This window comes from Epinephelus moara, chromosome 6 (assembly GCF_006386435.1).
Source record: "Epinephelus moara isolate mb chromosome 6, YSFRI_EMoa_1.0, whole genome shotgun sequence".
Classification (NCBI taxonomy): Eukaryota; Metazoa; Chordata; class Actinopteri; order Perciformes; family Serranidae; genus Epinephelus; species Epinephelus moara.
The window spans coordinates 45,116,424-45,134,952 of NC_065511.1; the positions used below are offsets into that span (position 1 = coordinate 45,116,424).

Genomic DNA, 18,529 nt, shown 5'->3' on the forward strand with positions numbered 1-18,529 from the left:
ATACAGCGAGTGCTGGACGGAGCAGTGAGTGACAACAACCCCGCCCACATTTAAGAGGACTGTCTGAACAGACCCAGGGTCTAGGTACCATGTCTGAAGGCTTACTGCTGGTTCCAAAGGTACTGGACTGAAAGGGTTTGGTGGAGACGGGGCTTATGATATCTGTCTCTTTGTGTTCACAGAATGAGACAGACGCAAGGTCACGGTGACCTTTAACCTTTGACCACCAAATTCTAATCAGTTCATCTTTGAGTCCAAGTGGATGTTTGGGCCAAATTTGAAAAAGTTCCTTCAAGGTGTTCTTGAGACATCTCATTAAGGAGACTGGGACGGACAACCTGAAAACATAAAGTCTTCAGCCGCTGCTATCACCGGCATGGAGGCATAAAAATCTTCTGGATCAGACAGCTGAAATACTTTTTCAGTTTTGTTTAGCATTTACAAAAATGCAGCAGGTTATGTGTGAGCAGGCAGAGACTCAGTGGTTTGCAGAAGGAAAGCTGCCCTCTGGTTGGACCAACCACTTTTTAATGAGGCACAGTGCTGTCTCCACATTGTTCTCGCCTCTGACTGGGTGGTAAACAAACCACGGTCACCTACCCCTTTCTGTAGTCTCTTCATCAGGAATTCTGAGCCGCCGGGCTTCTGGCCCAGGCCGGGGTACTTGGCCTTCAGCTTGGCCTCCTCTGCCTTCACGGGGTTCGCATTCTTCTCCTGGGAGTCCTGCAGAGACAAAAACAAACACTCATAAACACTCCTCCTTCGCAGAAAACTGGGCCCAGCGTCAACTGCTACATCTTCAGGAAACAGCTGTTCATGTGACAGGCACTCATTTATGGTCACTGTGCAATTCCAAAAATGCTGCTGCTACGACACCAACCCCTAAATTCCTGCAGTAAACAGGTCCACTCTGCAAAACGGCTCTGATGAACCTCTGCTGTGAATTGGGCTACAAACTCAGGCAGTGACTCGTGGGCACTGAAGATCCTTCATGATCGTATGAGTCATAACATAAATGTTCTTCTGTTACAGCCTCTCATATTACCATCATGCCTGAGAGGAGAATAACTTAAGATGAGGGAAAAGCTTGGTGCAAACACAGCGCCAAATAATGTCTAAATGATTTTAAGAAGCTTACACGGAGAACAACTGAGGCCTCTCTGGGAATCATGTTTACAAGGAGTTTGAACACAAACGATGAAGAATGACCTCTGACCCTCCCTAGTCGACACAAGTCCTGTTTAACAAGTCTACTTTGTTAAACTATGACCGCAAAGAAACAAAGTATTTCACAGTGCTCACAATTAAATTTAGAGATTTCCCTTTAAGCATTAAAACCAAGTCGTATTACCTGGTGAATCCCAACGCCTGACATGTGATTGTTTTCTGTTATTGTAAATCCATCTGTTGTAGGGTTGCAACAGTGTGAGATTTTAACAGTATGATAACCGTCTCAGAAAATATCGTAGTTTCACTTCATCACAGTATCACAGAATTTTTATTATCATTAGTCAGAGTGATCCTCACAGGAATGATAACAGGAGGGTTACTGTTAGTTGAACAAATGTTTTATTACTATAACTGAATCATTTTGTTAATGCATGTTTGTGTAGAGAGGGTCCCCTTTGAAAATAACTAAATTAAAGGGGAGATTCTCCGTCCAGCTGTGTAGATAACCAAATGTACACAGTGCAATAACCATCAACTTTTACATCACAGTATATCTTGAAGTCGATATATTGCTGCAACGCTGACTGGTTATGTAGTTACGTGTTATTTTCAGAAAAAAAGGGAACTGAGGTCAAGACACAAAAACTTAACAATGCTTTGCAGCTCTGACAACAGCAGGGTGGGGTAACAGAAGCCTGAGGTGGCTATCCATGCAGACAAAGCAAATATTTGTGCTGGTGCCACTGACTAACACTAGCCAAACTGGTCACACACTTGCCATTCAAGTCCCTGACAAGTATTGAGGCCAGTAATTTGGGCCACCAGGGCACACCTTGTTTGTGTGCACCACAACAATCAAGTGTGTTCACTGCATGCTCGAACCATCTCAGGGAACAGTAGGTGTAAAGTGCATGTAGGACGAGAGCGGACAAACTCCAAAGGCCATTTCTGCACTTCCTGCATATATACCTTGAGCAGGCAGCACGCAGCATAGACCTACTTCCACTATGCAGACAAGACAGGGCACTCAGCCTGCAAAGCTTGCTGGGGCAAGGATAAAATGTGACTCAGGACACAGAAGCCGATGAACACGTTGCCTCAGGAGGAGGGGGACAAGCACCAAGTGTGCTGATTCACTTGGGTCCATGACCAGAAATTTATGAGCTACTATATTCGGCCCAATGCAGGAAAACTGCAGAATCTACCAACACACTGGTTCTGCCTCCTCTACAAAAGTTTAAACAGTTCAGCTGTGCAAAAGTGTAAAAATCCCCTCAGGTAGCTTCAACGTTTGACTTTACATCCCCACACTGCCGAACAAGACATATGCCCGTGCCTGACTGACGCTGTGTCACACTACAGTGGGTCAGAGATTATTCAACTGGACTGTTTCTTTAAACGAAGAATTTAAATATCGCGTGCATCATTTTATTCACAAATCTTCACTACAAATTTTGTATCTTTACAAACTGGGTTGAAGCAATGCCATGACTTTGGATCGGTGGGTCTGACTCTGTGTCACTTATTTTACTCAGATTTTGTTTTCAGTTTGACATGAACAACATTTAATTAGTATGACTGAGTTTGCCAAAATTACTGCAACTTAAAGGTCCAGTGTGTCAGATTCACAGTGGCGTCTAGCAGTGAGGATTACAGATTGCAACTGTCATAAACTTCTCCTGGTCAGAATTCCTTCAGTGTTCACTGTTCAGGAGGTTTTTACTGAATTACCCTCAGAGGCCTCCTCCTCTCCAAAACAAACAGACCAGCTGATTTAAACCAGGAAAAACGCGTCAAAAAGCAGTTTCACATTAAAACACCAGTGTTTCTCGGACGTTGTTTGGCATGTTGGTGATGGCCTGTCAGCCTAGCGCCTGCTCATCTGTGGAGGTGCTCACCTTGCCTCTCTGGTAACTTAAAAACCCGATGTTCATGACATGTTTATTTCTGTATAAATAATAGATTTTGTGATTTATAATATTAAACACAAAGACTGAATAAAATAATTGACATAGCTACCATGATGTCACACACTGGTTTGTGGACTCTCAGATTCTGCATTACGGCCGTCACCATCTTGGTTTTTGGAGTCAGAAGTGACCATTTTTGGGTGAGAGGATGGAGCTGTGGAGGAACGAGGGGTGGCTATGACATTGATGAGGACACTATCAGCACACAGCCTGTCACTCAAAAAGGCCCCGCCCTTAATTATGTGTAACTTTAGGACTTAATAAAATGTAAACAGGTGAGTTCTATAAAACTTCAGCCCTGTGCAGTTGTCATGAATGTTGAAATTAGCCATAGAGACCAAACAGGCTTTTTGCATTCCAAAAAGAAAACTAGAAAACTTTTTTGGTGTATGCACCAGGCGCCATCTTGGTGTCCAGGGACTGAAGCTGCCACTAACACAACAGCAGTTTTCGATACTTCCCTGACGACTTCATTTTTCAGCCCCAGAGGTTGATGCTTGATCAAACATCAACAAGCTTCAGCTCCTCACATATGCTGCTAAATCTTTCCCTCAGAGATAGAAACATGACATTGAGTCATTTTTCACATGTTTGGAATTATCCTCCGACAAAGAAGTTTAGGTCAGACAGTCTAATGTTCACCCAAACCTCTTCTAGATTATTTAATGATAAATGTTTATGTTTAACTTGCTAAATATCACATCCACAATTGCAATGGTTTTAAACCATTCTTCCCTTTTTAAAAAAATGAACTCGATGAATTTATGGATGCCATTAAATATTCAAAGACCTCTAAAGCTACGAGGACTGTGCTATTATGTGACCTTTGTGACCTCCCAGGACTGATGTTGGGGCATCATTTGACTGAAGTTGGTGCTGTGAGTTCTTGTTAACCTTGTTCATTTCCCTCCTCCTCTGCCTGCACCCCTCGGCTCTGTGCTTTTGTGTGTTGTATGTGAACTGTATGTGACATTGTCTTTAGCAAAACAAATAAAACATAAAAGGAGCACATCATTGCTGTTGAGAGACATGTAAAGCTGCAGACACATTCGGCCCCCCACTAGTACAAGACAATCCCACCAGCGCCACGCTCATCTGAACTCTATGACCAATCCGATACTACGTAACGCCTCACGTCATTACACATACGCACGCTACAGGCAAACGAAACGGAAATGGAGCAGAGTTTAAAAAGCATTCTACTGTAGCCTTTAAAATGTCTTTTTTACCAAATTGTGTGGCTGCACTTTAATCTGTGTCTTGATCTGTGTCAACACTGGATAATAATAATAATAATAATAATAATAATAATAAAAAGTTTTATGGCATTCATTCTACTATTATGTATTTATTTCTTAATATTTTACACAGAGTTTTAGGAGTTGAGACATACAACAATTCATATCCCATCCATTTTTTTATGCGCTGGTATCAGATCGGTACTCGTTATGGGCAGATACCAAAGGTTCCGGGATCAGAATCAGTATCTGGAAGGAAAAAGTGGTATTGGTACATCTCTAGAATAAATGAGACCACATGTGGCAAAAATCCACTTTAATTCATAATACACAAAGACATGATTCACTTTATAAGTAACGAGATGTAGCCTCCCCATTACACTATCCTGACCTTAACCACATTTCTTTTAACGTAATACTGCAGAGCTAACGTTAGCTAATCCCTAATTTAGCATTAGCATAAGGATAAAGACTTAGCCTTTCCATTACCCTTATCAACACCTTAACCACCACTCTTTCAACATAATATTTCATATTAGCTAATCACTGACTTAGCAATTTTGTCAAAGTTTCTGCTTCGATGCCGAGGAGTGAAGGGGGCTGATGGTGGACTGGTGTGTCGGTATGGTGGGTGAGTAAAGATGCTAGTGGGCGGGTCATGTGGCTGCCCATGCTGCAGTTATAGCACATCTGTGACGTGTAGCCTTCCTGTTACCTTAACCTTAACCACCTCTCTTTCAATGTAATACTTCCATGGTAATGTAAGCTAAATGCTAACTTAGCATTAGCATAAGTAACTAGATGTAGTCTTCCCATTAACCCCTGCCTCCTGACCATAACCACCTCTCCTTTAACATGATACTTCACAGCTAGCTAATAGCTACATTAGCAACTGGGCAAAGAGGGCTGATTGTTGATTGACGTGTAGGTGTGGTGGGCGAGTAAAGATGCTAGTGGGCGGGTCATGTGGCTGCCCATGCTGCAGTTATAGCACATCTGTGACGTGTAGCCTTCCCATTACCCCCTGCCTCCTGACCTTAACCACCTCTCTTTCAACGTAATACTTCCGAGCTAATGTAAGCTAACTGCTAACTTAGCATTAGCATAAGTAACTAGATGTAGCCTTCCCATTACCCCTGCCTCCTGACCTTAACCACCTCTCCTTTAACATGATACTGTATAGCTAGCTAATAGCTACATTAGCAACTGGGCAAAGGGGGCTAAGTTAGTTGTTGACTGACGTGTAGGTGTGGTGGGTGGGTCACGTGGCTGCTCCAGCTGCAGATCTACCTGCCGGGCCGTTGTTGTGGTACCGGACTGAGATGCGGAAGCACTGACACACTGCAGGTGTTGTCACTGTCAGGAGGAGCTCATCAAGGACCAGGACAGAGTTTACAGAGCATGTACGGTCACCAGTTCACAGTGTACCGAGTGAGGTCACCACGTTTGGTCTTTATTTGGCCCTCGGTGTCACAGTGTGAGACCCTGCAGGACAGACCAATGAGGCCCGAGCTGCTGGGGACCCGCCAGCCAATGACACACGACAAGGGACAAAACAAAGTGACACACGGTGACGGAGCTGTGTGTGGAGGGACAACTGCGATAATGCGCGAGCAGCTCCTCAGAGCTCCACAGGTCTCCTCACGAGTCCCCCCTCAACACACACACACACACACACACACACACACACACACACACACACACACACACACACTTCACTCCTGCTAGCTGACGTTAGCCACTCCAGCTAGCATGCTCGGTGGTTAGCCAACAACATGAAGACAGCAGTCACTGACCCACCTGTTTTTCGTCCTCGCAGTCCACCTGAGTGTCCGGGTCCAGGTTCTCTGTTGACATGTTGTGAGTGTGGTGGACAGGCGCGTGCCCCGTCTGTCAGACAGCTCGAGGAGATGAATGTACGAGGTACCGTGAGATGTACCTGTGCTGGATCTAATCCTCCTTTTCTGGACACGACTGCTCCCCAACAAAAATGGCGTAACGAGATGTGACATCACCAATGAGGGAGGGGGCGGGGGTTCCTACTTGTGACTGACATATACAGTAACCAATAGGCGAGCAGTTACGGGTCGCGTAGAGCCAATGGGATGCGATCAACAGTGCCGTCTCTGTGATTGACAGCTCGTCAGCCAATAGGGTTACAGAATGAGACTGGGGGTGATGCGGGGGCCGCACTGCATCAACACAAAGCACCTCACAACACAAAAGATAAATTATCGATATAAACAGAGTGTTTCTTAAAATATTACACAGAATTTATCCAGTTAATCTTCTATTGGACTCATTCAGGCTGAATATGTTTGACCTGTGAGATCTCTAGTGACTATCTCTCACTTATTTTGTCACTGTAGACACAACACAGTGTTCTGGACTGATGTTGACAACTTTATAAAAAAGAAATAAATGTTGATCTAAATATGTTGGATACAATGCTGCATTTGAGTCAAGATAAGACTGGAAATAACATGTTTTACACCCCACAACTTTTTATCGTCATTTCTGGAAAATATTCATAAGAAAATTGGTCAGAAACTAAACCAACTCTCCTGCACTTTATTAATATACTTTAACACTTTAGCATCATGTTATCAAATGTTAAAGACCGAAAAAGCTGTTAAGACCTTTAAGTTATTCAATGAAAAAAACCCAACTCTGGCTTTATATGATGTAAATGTGTCATTATTTTTTGTTCTGATTTACCAATTTGCATTTCTGTAAATGAACAATAAAGAAATGATAAAGTAAGCAAATATATAAATATGAAATCATTTTTTATATTTTATCAATGCAACATGCTGGTTTTTGAATTTAATGCACTCTGTTGTTACAATGAGGATTGGTATTATTATCATTATTATTATTATTATTAGAGACAGTTTGTTATTTATGGCAGAGGCATGTTGAATATTTTTCATTGTGGCCTAGGGGAGGGACATACGCATTTGAATGATTGTATTTTGTATTTATGTTACTTTTGATTTTCAAAGAAAATCGCCAAAATTACACCATTTATCATAACCAGAAAATATAAAAACAAAAATTGCCATTGGATTTTCATATTTCTGGCTGTCCTTAGATATATCATGTGTGACAAACACTTGTGTCAGAAAAAAACCAACCATGAGCTTAAAATAGTGGTATTTCATCAAAACCACTTTATTTTACCTTTCATTTAAAATTTGGCCAAAATGTGTCTGTTTGCATGAACTAAGCATTTGCACGACAAGAGTCAAAAGCTTTTTACGACTCTGGGGTTTGACTCAAAAACATTAAGGGTTAAAAGTTGTAGGGTAAAGTTTAAAAAAAAAAAAATCTAATAACCAATTCATGGTGGCAGGAGGGTCACACGTTTTCCCACAGTCACTCAGTGAGGATCAAGGAAAAATATTTGAGGCTTTGGAGAGGGTTGATATTTATTTTTATTTAACCCATTTCATCCAGGTTAGTCCCGTTGAGATTGACAATCTCTTTCTCAATAGAGACAACAGAGTACAAAGAAGTTTCAGCCAAACAACAACACACAATAAAAATCTTTAAGATCTACAGTAACATGTCGACATATTAGGACACATACACACAATGACAAGATTCATTCAATCTTGTTCTTATGAGAGCTTTAAAATCAGGCAGAGACCAGTTCATGTAGTTCAACTCTTTTTAAATGTTATTTTAAGTGAGCAGAGCAGAGCTCATTAAAGCTTTGTGTCCCAGCTCAGTCTGAACACAACAAAACTAGATCTTAAGATCCCAGACTGAGCTACAGTCACATCTGTGATCTCAGATCTGTGCAATCAGAGTACAAATGTACGAGGTCAGTTTCACTTCATATAAATATAAGTTACACCCCTCCTCCTCCTCTGATAAATAAAGAACAGTCCCTTATTATTATATTATATTTCAGCAGCACACATTGGAAGAGCTCTCTGCTCTGATTGGCCGTTGGCCGTTAATAGGGCACTCAGCGGGAACGTGTATCGTATGCTAACACACCGTTAGCTAGCTAACCTCCAGATCCTCAAAATAAGTGATTGTGCTGTATTGTTGTTTTTTGTTCAGTGAAATATAGTTTTATTGTTGCCACGTGAGTGCGAGCTTCTTGTCGACAGGTCAGTTTAGTAACAATACAAAGAGTCAGCTTCACCCGAGAGTAGCACAAAGTGTTTTAGCTGCTAGCTGCCGAGCTAACAGGCTAATTAGCTAGCTGCGGTGTTCAGTAATGTCACGATGCTAAAGGAGCTAGCTGAACTTGTTAAAGCATCATTTCTTTGTTCTTCACAGCCTCTGTGTTTCTCACCGCTGAGATGGCTTGTGTGCAACAAGTTAGAACTTCACAGGTAAAGTTTCTTCACACTGACTCACTAACATAATGTAGATTCAGTGTTTTGTGATGCTAGTTAGCTTGTTGGTTAGCCACAGGGCAATTACAATACAGTTTTAGTCTGTTTGTGCTGTGTCACATTCTCTCCCTGTTTGTAACTGTAAGATTTGTTTTTGTAACTAGATGATGCACATTATGATTACATTTACATTTTATGCTGCTTTATACCTGTGCTTTACTGAAGAGGTTGGTGGAGACACACATTAAGCAGGAGGTCTCGAGGTTCTCACAGGAAATACTGAGTGTCACATTTTATTTCTTGCATTCAGGTGAAGTTTTATGCACCAGGTTATGGTGGGATTGTCTTATTTTTAATGTAAAGGAAAACAAAATTCAGGTAGCAGGTGATAGTTGGAAATATAATGGAATATAAATAAGTCAGGTTCACAGGCGGTCTGTGTTGCTTTCAAATGTGTTTCTCCTGTAGATCAACTTTTCTCAGGTAACGTTATCTCAGGTGAGTCAGCACAGGTGTAAGCAGAGCTCTGCAATCCTCTTTAATGTCTTTTGTTTGGACAAGTAGCCTCTTTAAATATGCCATCTATTCACAGCAATGATAAATTAATTTATTTTAATTAATGCATACATTTTAACAGGTCATATGTGTTTCAGCAACATTTCTGCCTATGTTCCAAAACCTCCAACAACATATCCCACATATCTGAGTCCTCTGACAAGTCCAGAATAAAATTTTAATATTTTGAGGAAAAAATTGTAGAATTATGAAAATTAACTGGTAATTTAATGAGAATAAAGTCGTGATGAGACAAGAAAAAAATCTAGATGCCCTCTAGTCGGCTGTGCGTTAGTTATTACTTTGCTGTTTCCCCTTCATTCCGTCTGACAGACACAGAACCCTGTTAAGGTCTCTCCGATGGAGGTAAAGTTTTAGCAGCTTTGCACTGCTCTTCATTGGAGGAGGAATACCGTAAGGAACTAAAAACACTTTTGATCAGGCATGATAAGGGATTGTTCCATATTTAAAGATAAAATGCACTGTCCCTTACTGAATCAATATCCCCTACTTTGTGCACAGAACTGTCAGAATGAAAATAATGCAAACAAGTTTGCTAAAATTTTGGTGGAGACTGTCCATATGTAAACCTACACAGGTGACTTTGCTCGATTAATTTGAATGTTTGAATTTATTATTCTGCAGATTTTATATATTAAATATAATATTCATCTTCAGCTAGTGTACAGATGGGCTTGTGTAGCATGTTTCACTGGTAATTATCGTCCTCTGATCGCATCCTGGGGTAAGATGTGATTCCTAACATCAGGGGTCTCATTTATAATAGTGTGTGGGATCCATAACTAAAAATTACATACGGACAAAAGACAAAAATGTTGTGCGCCAAAAAAATATTCGACAATCTCTACAATCAGACTTCACCAACTGCGTCGCCAATTTCCCGTCTCCAAAATTATCGTAAGCATGGGTCAAAGTTTCTCCAGTCAAGTCTGTTTTTATGTGTGGCGTACGCCTCTTTCAGGCCTCTTTCTAAGACTTCAGAGAGATAATGTGACATCACCAGTCGTTGAAAATGGAAATGAGTATTTTTATGTTGTGAAATATGTTGTGGGCTCACAGGTTCAGATGCAGCTGTTGGCTGCTTTCTGGTGTTTGTGTTAAGTGTGATGAGTCAGCAGCACTCAGTATGTGATTAATCTGTTTCCCTCATGCAGGACACTCAGCTGTTGCCTAATCAGGTCTTCTCAGAGCAGCAGTCCTTGGTTGTTATAAAGAAGCTTCTGGCCATCGCAGTGTCTGGCATCACCTACCTGCGGGGCCTCTTCCCAGAGAAAGCCTTCGGGAGCAAATATGTTGAAGGTTAGATCACACGTGGACATTTATTTGTCTGCACATCACACTGCTATCAGGGTCTGTTTTTACAAAGAGGATTTTTCCTTCCCCTTTTTTCCTTCCCACAGATCAGAAAGTGATGATCCTTAAAGAGGAGCGCAGCTGTCCCGGGGCCAATCAGATTGTTCAGTGGTAAATAACAACAACTTGACCCTTGCTGACCACCGTAAATGATTAGTGTCTCTCTCAGGAAAACAGTATCCACTGTATGTGGAGACATGTTGGAGCATGTGTGTCACAGATAGTTGGATGTGTGTTTTTCAAATTCTTCCAGGATGCAGGGATGCTTCGAGGCCATCGAGAAAAAATATGTATGTTATTTTGAACTTTCTCCACAAGTCAGAAGATTTGATATGAACATCTGATCGTGTCAGTATAAATTAGACAGTATGAGGGGCCATACACATGCTGTGTGTAGGAAAACACAAGGTCGGTCGCTGGGCGCGACTCTTGTGCCTATTCTGTGCCGACTTTCAGGGGCATGGAGGCAGGTTGCGTCTGAGGTTGCTAAGCCACCATAAGCAGCACCGTATCATAGCCTGTTGACCTATATCTCCATATTCATCACGGACTGATATTTACGGAAGAAAGGAAAAATATCTGTCAGCTTGGTTGTTCCTCGCCACCTGATGTGGTGTGCGCTTCTGTATTCCAGAAGTTGAACTCTGTTTATCTCAGGCCGCAGCGGTCGCACCCTGAAAAATAGGTGTTTGGGAATGCGTGCAAGCTGCGACGGCGTTCAAGCGTGCCTGCTGAGCGTTTACAGTGAAAACTGTGAATTTGAGGCTACATAAAACACGGCATGTGTACGGCCCCTAAACAAACATAAACCTGCAGAATAGGTCCTTAATGCACATTTATTCCACGTGTCTCAAATTAACTTATGTGATCAAAGTCATTGTTGTTTTTCCCCTCCAGCTGCGAGCAGTCATCATGTCTGTGAGTAATCTGACTTCTTCTGTGTGTGAATGTTGAATGTTTTATTGTGATGAACACAGATACCATAAGGATACCAGGAACTGTAACTTTACACACTGTGTGAGCTGATGTTGTGCAGCATGACATCTTCTCTGTAAGGCCTGAGAGATTTGAGCTGCTGATGTTTTCTTTTTCTGTTTGGCCCTTTTTCAGCTCTACACTGACCCAGAGAACCCGCAGGTAACATACAGGTCGTCTTCCTCTCATTAACAATGCTGCTGCACAGATAACAAACTGTTTTTATGATCATCACGTATCTCATTATACGACACCTGTCCTGACTCGTCTTTCAGAAAGTGACCGAGTTTTACCAGTTCAAGATCAAATACACACCAAAAGGGGCCAAGATGGACTTTGAAAGGTGAGTTTTATTTTCTTGACAGTTAGGAGAATTTGATAAGACAGTGAATAAACCTCACAACAGTTCAGAGAACAAACAAAAGCAAAGTACAACTATGAATCATCTCTAAATTGGCATCACATTTACAAACCAGGAAATAACTTGATTTTCTCTCTTGACTCAGTCAGTGCATGAATTAAACACCATAACGCCTTTAATTGCTTCAATTCACACGTGTCTTTGTAGTTGGAAAAAAGTTTTCACACTGTAGGAGAGCACTCAACTGTTTCTGTCACTACATCAGATCCAGATATGAGTGAAACACTTTGATACTGGAGCTGTGCAATGAGGAGAAAATCACAGATCACAATATGTTTTACCAGATACGTCTAGAGATGATACACGTCTCATGGTGGTCACTCCCTGTGAACCTGTAGCTTTTTACCATGTTACAGAGCCGAGTGTTGACAGTAGTTGTCTGTTTCAACTCCTCTAGTTGTGAATCTTTTGTCTGAACTGGACTTTACACACCTGAACATGGAAGATATTGATTTCAGTGACTTATAGCTGCAGCACTGCTGGGTCGGTAAAGTGTTAAAAGTCAGAGTAGTTTGAGTCTCTCCAGTCATGAACAGGCTCCTCCCACCTGACCACCTGTAATGTGTGACTGCACTTTTTAATCCAGCATCCACAGTGGTTGATTAACCTCAGAACGTCCCAGAAACCTTCATATAACCACCCGGTTTCTCTCCCTGTTGCCTAGCAAAGTGTCTTCATGTCTCATCCTGCCTCTTTTCCTCCTCAGCACCAACAACAACAACATGTCGACAATGTCATGTGGCAACACGAAGAAGGCCAGCATCCTGCTGGTGAGGAAGCTCTACACTCTAATGCAGAACCTGGGTCCTCTGCCTGACAACGTGTGCCTCAACATGAAGCTGGCTTACTATGACAACGGTAACACACGAACACACACAGTCATCAGGATCTCTACGTGAGTGCAGCATGAATTTAAAGCTTTGCACTTTGTCTGTCCATCTGTCTTCCAGTCACTCCTCAGGACTACCAGCCGTCAGGCTTTAAGGAGGCCGACGGCGACATCCTGGAGTTTGAGAGGGAGCCAGTCAAGCTCACCATGGGCGAGGTGCTCACTCCCTTCCACAGTCTGAAGCTGGACATGGGCACAGAGAGACACCGACTGGAGCAGGTGAATGAAAGGAAGCACGAGACAGACGACAGAAATCACATGTTAAACTTGATGAAGACAGCAGTGAGGTGTTGTTAAAGCTTGTCTGTCATGGACAGCATTTTGGCCTTTGTCCCCTGATGAACATGGTTCACTGCTGTTAGCAGATTTTGGATTGACAGCTTTGTATGTTGCTAAATGTCTGCAGGTGGAGGAGAGTTCTCATGTGACTGAGAAGTGGCTTGTGAACATTGAGGAGGAGAACGTCATGTCAGAGGTCAGCACACAAACAACAGACCAATCAATGATGACTCAGATGAAGATGTGATGACTCTCCAATAAGACATTGTGTGTATTCAGCTTTAGATTTTATATCTGCAGTTGAACAATGATCAGATTCACCTCCATTTTTCCACCAGGTCATTTTTACTTTGACGAAATGTGCTCTGCATTTACATTTTTATGGTGGGCATCACTTTGTTTAGTAAAAGATGTAATAACGTGAGACAGTGTGCGAGAGTTTGAGCAACGTCTTGACTGACACATGAATTGGGAAATGCGGAAATGCTGCAAATTCAGAGGAGGCTGCAGGTCAGATGTGTGAGTCGGTGTGTGTGTTATCAGAAACAGTTTGTTGTTGTCATCCTGATGTGTTTTAATCTTTAGACTCACGTGACTGACGACGTGTCGAGGCCTGATGAGAACTCAGACCTGGACAACACTGGTAAATCCTCCATTTCACCTCAGCTGTATATGTTGTGTTTGTGTTCTGTCATGTCTCCAAACTGCAGGAAATAACAGCGGCTAGTTAAGAGATTTAAACAAATCTAAGTGTTTCACTCTGCAGGGGTCAGCATGAACTTTAAATAACTGGTCGCCAGGCTCACAGCCAGGCCAAACTGAAAACATGGTCGCCATTTTATATTTGGAATAATTAAGATACCATGCAATTAAACGTCAGCTTTATTATTACAGTTCTTTGTAGTTTGTGTTGTATCCAAGCAGAAAACCTCCGAGGCTGAAACATGAAGCCACAAACTGCAGTTCCTCTAATGTCCACTAGAGGCTGGCTTTAAGAGCGAGTCAGTCCCCACAGACTCTGATATTACATGAACACAACTGTCTCTTTATTTTTTCATGACCTGAAGAGATCCAGATGATCTGCGACGAGAAGATCGAGAGCTGTGAGGAAGCTACAGAGGTACGTTAACCTTCACTGACCTCAACACACTGTGAGCATAAGATAAGCATAATAATAAATTCTATCTGAAAATACATTGTTCATATGAGTTGGATTCTTTATTGTCAGATGGTGAAGAATCAAAACATAAAAGTAAATGAGCCACGTTGAGACAAAGTGGAAAGTATAAAGGGAACAGTCGTGTCTGTGTTCGAGGGATTCATTCCTTCTTTTCAAGAGCATTTTGAAGAACGTGTGAAACCATGATTTGCATTCAGGGTTGTTTTTTGTAACATCTAGTCGGAGCAGAGACGTCTGAGTTGTGCTTTATCTATTGAAGTAGAGACGTCTGTGGTTACTTTACAAGGAAATTCCAGATGTTCAGGGTTTCTGAAGCTCCATGTAAACACCAAGCAAAGGCCACTTCAAGTGCACTTAATGGTCGGTTGTGTTACGGCCCATCTGTCCCCTCTCAGATGGACACTCTGGTGAAGAAGACCTCCGACATTGAAGTGGGACTGAAGAGGACCAGGAGTGGGCGGGTCCTCAGGTCCTCTACGGTCAGTCAGCCACTCAAAACTCATCATCTGTGTAAACAGTCTGGAAGTGACGACAGCAGGTTTCTCATTCAGGAAAATATACACTTAAAACTTTTTATTAAAATAAAGTCCTCACTCACACACACACACACACACACACACACACACACACGTCATATTAAACTGCAGTTCGACTGGTTGGTGTGCAGCCACAAGGCGATAATTCTAGTTCCTCTCTGTGATGGGTCTCTGTGTTTTCTTAAAGTCCAGTTCACACCAAGATTCATTACGAGACGAGTTGAAACAAACACCTACTGTCAACACTCCGTTCTGCAACGTTCTGAAACGGTTTCATCTCATCGTGAATCTCTGGTCTGAGCTGGACTTTAATGAACCATCAGAAGAACTGATCTCTGTCTCTGAGCGTAGATCAGCCAAATTGTGCCCATAATGCTCTTTTGAGCATCTAAACTCGGTTTTCCATGATTAAATATGAGCTCACTCCTGTTATTTTAAATCAGGGGTGTCAAACTACGGCCCGAGGGCCAGAACTAGCCCGCCAAAGGATCCAATCCGGTCCACTGGATGACTTTGCACACCTGATAGTGACGCACTTGTGAAGGCTAAGAGGTGCCAGCTTTCAGGAGCAAGTTAAACATTGAGTAGCTTCAGAGGCTTCTCCACCCTGACCAGAACACAGCTCTTTTCTTTCACTTTAGTTTGGTGTGGTGATGTTAGGATTATTATACAGGAGGAGAGATGTGTAGAAAAGGTCACATGTAACTACAGCGAGTAGTCGACTGAGTGAATGTGGAACAACTGAGAACTACTGTTGAAACTGCATTTATTCTTCTGAAGACACCAGTCTGTCACCTGTTTTATAAGTGGATTAGTGTTTTTAAAATGTATTTCTTTAAACAAAAAAAAGGGAGAAATTTGGGGTGTTTGTTATTTTAAGGTTATTACCTCCGCCGAGGAGGTTATGTTTTCGCCAGCGTTGGTCTGTTTGTCTGCAAAATAACTCTAAAAGTTCTGAACAGATTTTAATGAAATTTTCAAGAAAGGTTGATAATGGGACAAGGAGCAGATGATAAAGCAAAGTAGATAAAATACTAAAATGGCGAGAAATCCGAGCTGCTTGGCGGAGGTCTGTGCTCTCCGAGTGCTCTAGTTATGCAATGGTTTTCCTGGTGCGACCCAACTGTGATGAAATCAGACTGTATGTGGCCTGTAAACTAAAACAAAATGCTTTTTAAAAAGATGAAATCATCAAAGAAATGACTAACGATAGAGAAGATGGAAGATGATTGTCTCTTACGACTGTCTGTGGTGTGTGTGTGTGTGTGTGTGTGTGTGTGTGTGTGTTAACAGAAGACAGACCTGACCGACAACAAGCCGACGGCTATGAAGGACAAAGCGGTGAGAAAACAGTTTTTATAAACTCTGATTTGATCCTAATTAAGTTATTCAATATAAACATCAAACTGTGAAGCAGCTGCTGTTTGATAAGGAGCTCTTCAGTCTTCATGATGTTTCAGAGCTCCAGTTTCACTTCAGATCACTGAATACGCAGCGTTTGTTAGATAAAGATGATTTTAGATTTAAAACATTTCCACAGAAGACACAGGGTGGATGTTGAAATGGAAAAAGCGTAGGAGCCCTGTTTGTTTCACAGATGAGTCAGCGCTGATCGCTCTGCTCTCAGAGTGGGATGTTGTCTGTCAGTAGATTCTCTGCTCGACTCTTTTTTTACCAGCCGGGTGCGTCCTCTGCTGTGTGCAGGTCTCTCAGTACGACATCCCCAACAGCCAGGAGACGCCGACCACCTCCGCACCCAAGAAAAGACCGAAATTCAGCGAGCCCAAAGAACGCTTCTGACCTCACTGCTGACACAGTGATTCACACTGATGGGTTTAGATTTCAGTTCTGATCACAACAAGTTCTGCAGCTGTTTTCTGAGGGAGTTCTTTAGCGTCCAGTTTGGGGTTGTGATGTCACAGTTTGTTTGAACGCAGCACAGATTTAAAATGTGAACAGGATTTTCAGGAGTACTGATGAATAAATGTTTTAATTAACAGTGTTTCAGGTGACTTTATTTTACTGTTGTTCCCAAAGCAGGATTTCATATTGAATAAAATACAAAAAAAAAAAATACATCTAACATCATGTGATGTCACCGTTTATTGGTTATAAAGTCAAATCAGCTCGACTCAGCATGTGTTTGATCAAAAAACCAAAGGCAATAATGGTCAGTGATGGAGTAGGTCAGAAGGAAAGGATTACCTTATACTTGGATGGTGTTGGTGTTAAATGAATGCAGAAGATTTGGTTATAGATTTTTCTGCCAGTCTGCTCCCTAAATGACGACCTTGTCATAACAGGTCAGTGAGCAGTGAGGTCAGATGTGTTTGTGATGACATCATGGAGGATAGAGTCAAACAGATCAGCAGCGTATGTTTAAGAACATTTTACATGTGTGATGGTGTGTGTGTCAGAGTCTCACTGTACACACACCTAAGCAGGGGCGGAGGTATAAAAAGAGCCGTGTGCAGAGACTGCAGTCATGCCATGAGGACGCTGTGATGCGTGCCAGCGTTTTATGTGAGTCATATTTTATTAGCTGTAAGCTGGCAGTGATGAGGAACCCTGTGTAAATGTACTGAAGAGAACGCTGAACGCTGACAACGCTGCTGCAGGAGAACATCTTAAAGCAGCAGTGTGGAAGATTCAGGAGGATTTAGTGGCATCTAGTGGTGAGGATTACAGATTACAACCAGCTGAAACCTATCCTGGTTAGAATTCCTTCAGTGTTCATTGTTGAGGAGCTGAAGTATCCACAGAGTCTCTTCCTCCCAGACACAAACACACCAGCTGATTTAAACTGGTGAAAGCACTGATAAAACACTTTCACATTTAAAAACCAGTGTTTTTCCGACGCTGCTTGTTGCAGAGGGACGTCTAACTACAGTGGCAGACACAAAAACACGAATGGCCCTGTGTAGAGCCAGTAGCCCCTTTTACACTGTCTTTTCAAGGCGGGAATATCACGTCGTTATGCCTCCTCGCTCTGCTGTATTTAAGGTACCATTGCAGAATTGAGGGACAGAGTTGTCTTGCCTTTTAGCCGCTGCGGGACATAGCAGTGATTGTATTAACAGGACAGCTGGCAAGACAGCTGTGACATTTTGACGATGTGTTTTGTGTGTGACCCAGAGATTTAAAAAAGTTGCTGTTAGCAGTCAGCAGCTAACCTTAAAGAAGAAGAGCAGCAGCTGTTAGTAGTCAGCAGCTAACTCAAAGAAGAAGAGCAGCAGCTGTTAGCAGTCAGCAGCTAACTCAAAGAAGAAGAGCAGCAGTTGTTAGTAGTTAGCAGCTAACTCAAAGAAGAAGAGCAGCAGCTGTTAGCAGTCAGCAGCTAACTCAAAAGAAGAAGAGCAGCAGCTGTTAGCAGTCAGCAGCTAACTCAAAGAAGAGCAGTAGCTGTTAGCAGTCAGCAGCTAACTCAAAGAAGAAGAGCAGCGGCTGTTAGCAGTCAGCAGCTAACTCAAAGAAGAAGAGCAGCAGCTGTTAGCAGTCAGCAGCTAACTCAAAGAAGAATAACAGCAAGAAGAAGAACAGCAGCTGTTAGCAGTTAGCAGCTAACTCAAAGAAGAAGAGCAGCAGCT

The 18,529-nt window shown here is 42.2% G+C and overlaps 2 protein-coding genes across 4 annotated transcripts in view; one reads left to right on the top strand and one right to left on the bottom strand.

The window, feature by feature from the left end:
* ensab (endosulfine alpha b) overlaps nt 1-6,383 on the bottom strand; it is a 13,625-nt gene extending 7,242 nt beyond the window's left edge. Inside the window, exons 1-2 of the mRNA XM_050047683.1 lie at nt 6,179-6,383; nt 601-723 (exon numbers count right to left, since the gene is read on the bottom strand). Coding sequence (XP_049903640.1) covers nt 601-723; nt 6,179-6,235 — 180 coding nt within the window. The 5' untranslated portion in view covers nt 6,236-6,383. The remainder of the gene's footprint in view (nt 1-600; nt 724-6,178) is intronic.
* The window catches only part of hormad1 (HORMA domain containing 1), an 18,800-nt gene extending 1,821 nt beyond the window's left edge, over nt 1-16,979 (top strand). Inside the window, exons 1-16 of one of the 3 annotated variants that reach the window (XM_050047681.1) lie at nt 8,353-8,502; nt 8,675-8,730; nt 10,464-10,608; nt 10,710-10,773; nt 10,916-10,952; nt 11,560-11,580; nt 11,773-11,799; nt 11,913-11,980; nt 12,765-12,916; nt 13,009-13,166; nt 13,354-13,422; nt 13,812-13,869; nt 14,294-14,346; nt 14,802-14,885; nt 16,236-16,283; nt 16,647-16,979. In XM_050047681.1, the coding sequence (XP_049903638.1) occupies nt 8,698-8,730; nt 10,464-10,608; nt 10,710-10,773; nt 10,916-10,952; nt 11,560-11,580; nt 11,773-11,799; nt 11,913-11,980; nt 12,765-12,916; nt 13,009-13,166; nt 13,354-13,422; nt 13,812-13,869; nt 14,294-14,346; nt 14,802-14,885; nt 16,236-16,283; nt 16,647-16,742 (1,113 nt within the window). In that variant the 5' untranslated portion in view covers nt 8,353-8,502; nt 8,675-8,697 and the 3' untranslated portion in view covers nt 16,743-16,979. Of the gene's footprint in view, nt 1-8,352; nt 8,503-8,674; nt 8,731-10,463; nt 10,609-10,709; nt 10,774-10,915; nt 10,953-11,559; nt 11,581-11,772; nt 11,800-11,912; nt 11,981-12,764; nt 12,917-13,008; nt 13,167-13,353; nt 13,423-13,811; nt 13,870-14,293; nt 14,347-14,801; nt 14,886-16,235; nt 16,284-16,646 lie in introns of those variants that run through there. The other 2 variants (XM_050047678.1, XM_050047680.1) reach the window with 2 other exon arrangements.
* The last annotated feature ends 1,550 nt before the right edge of the window (nt 16,980-18,529 follow it).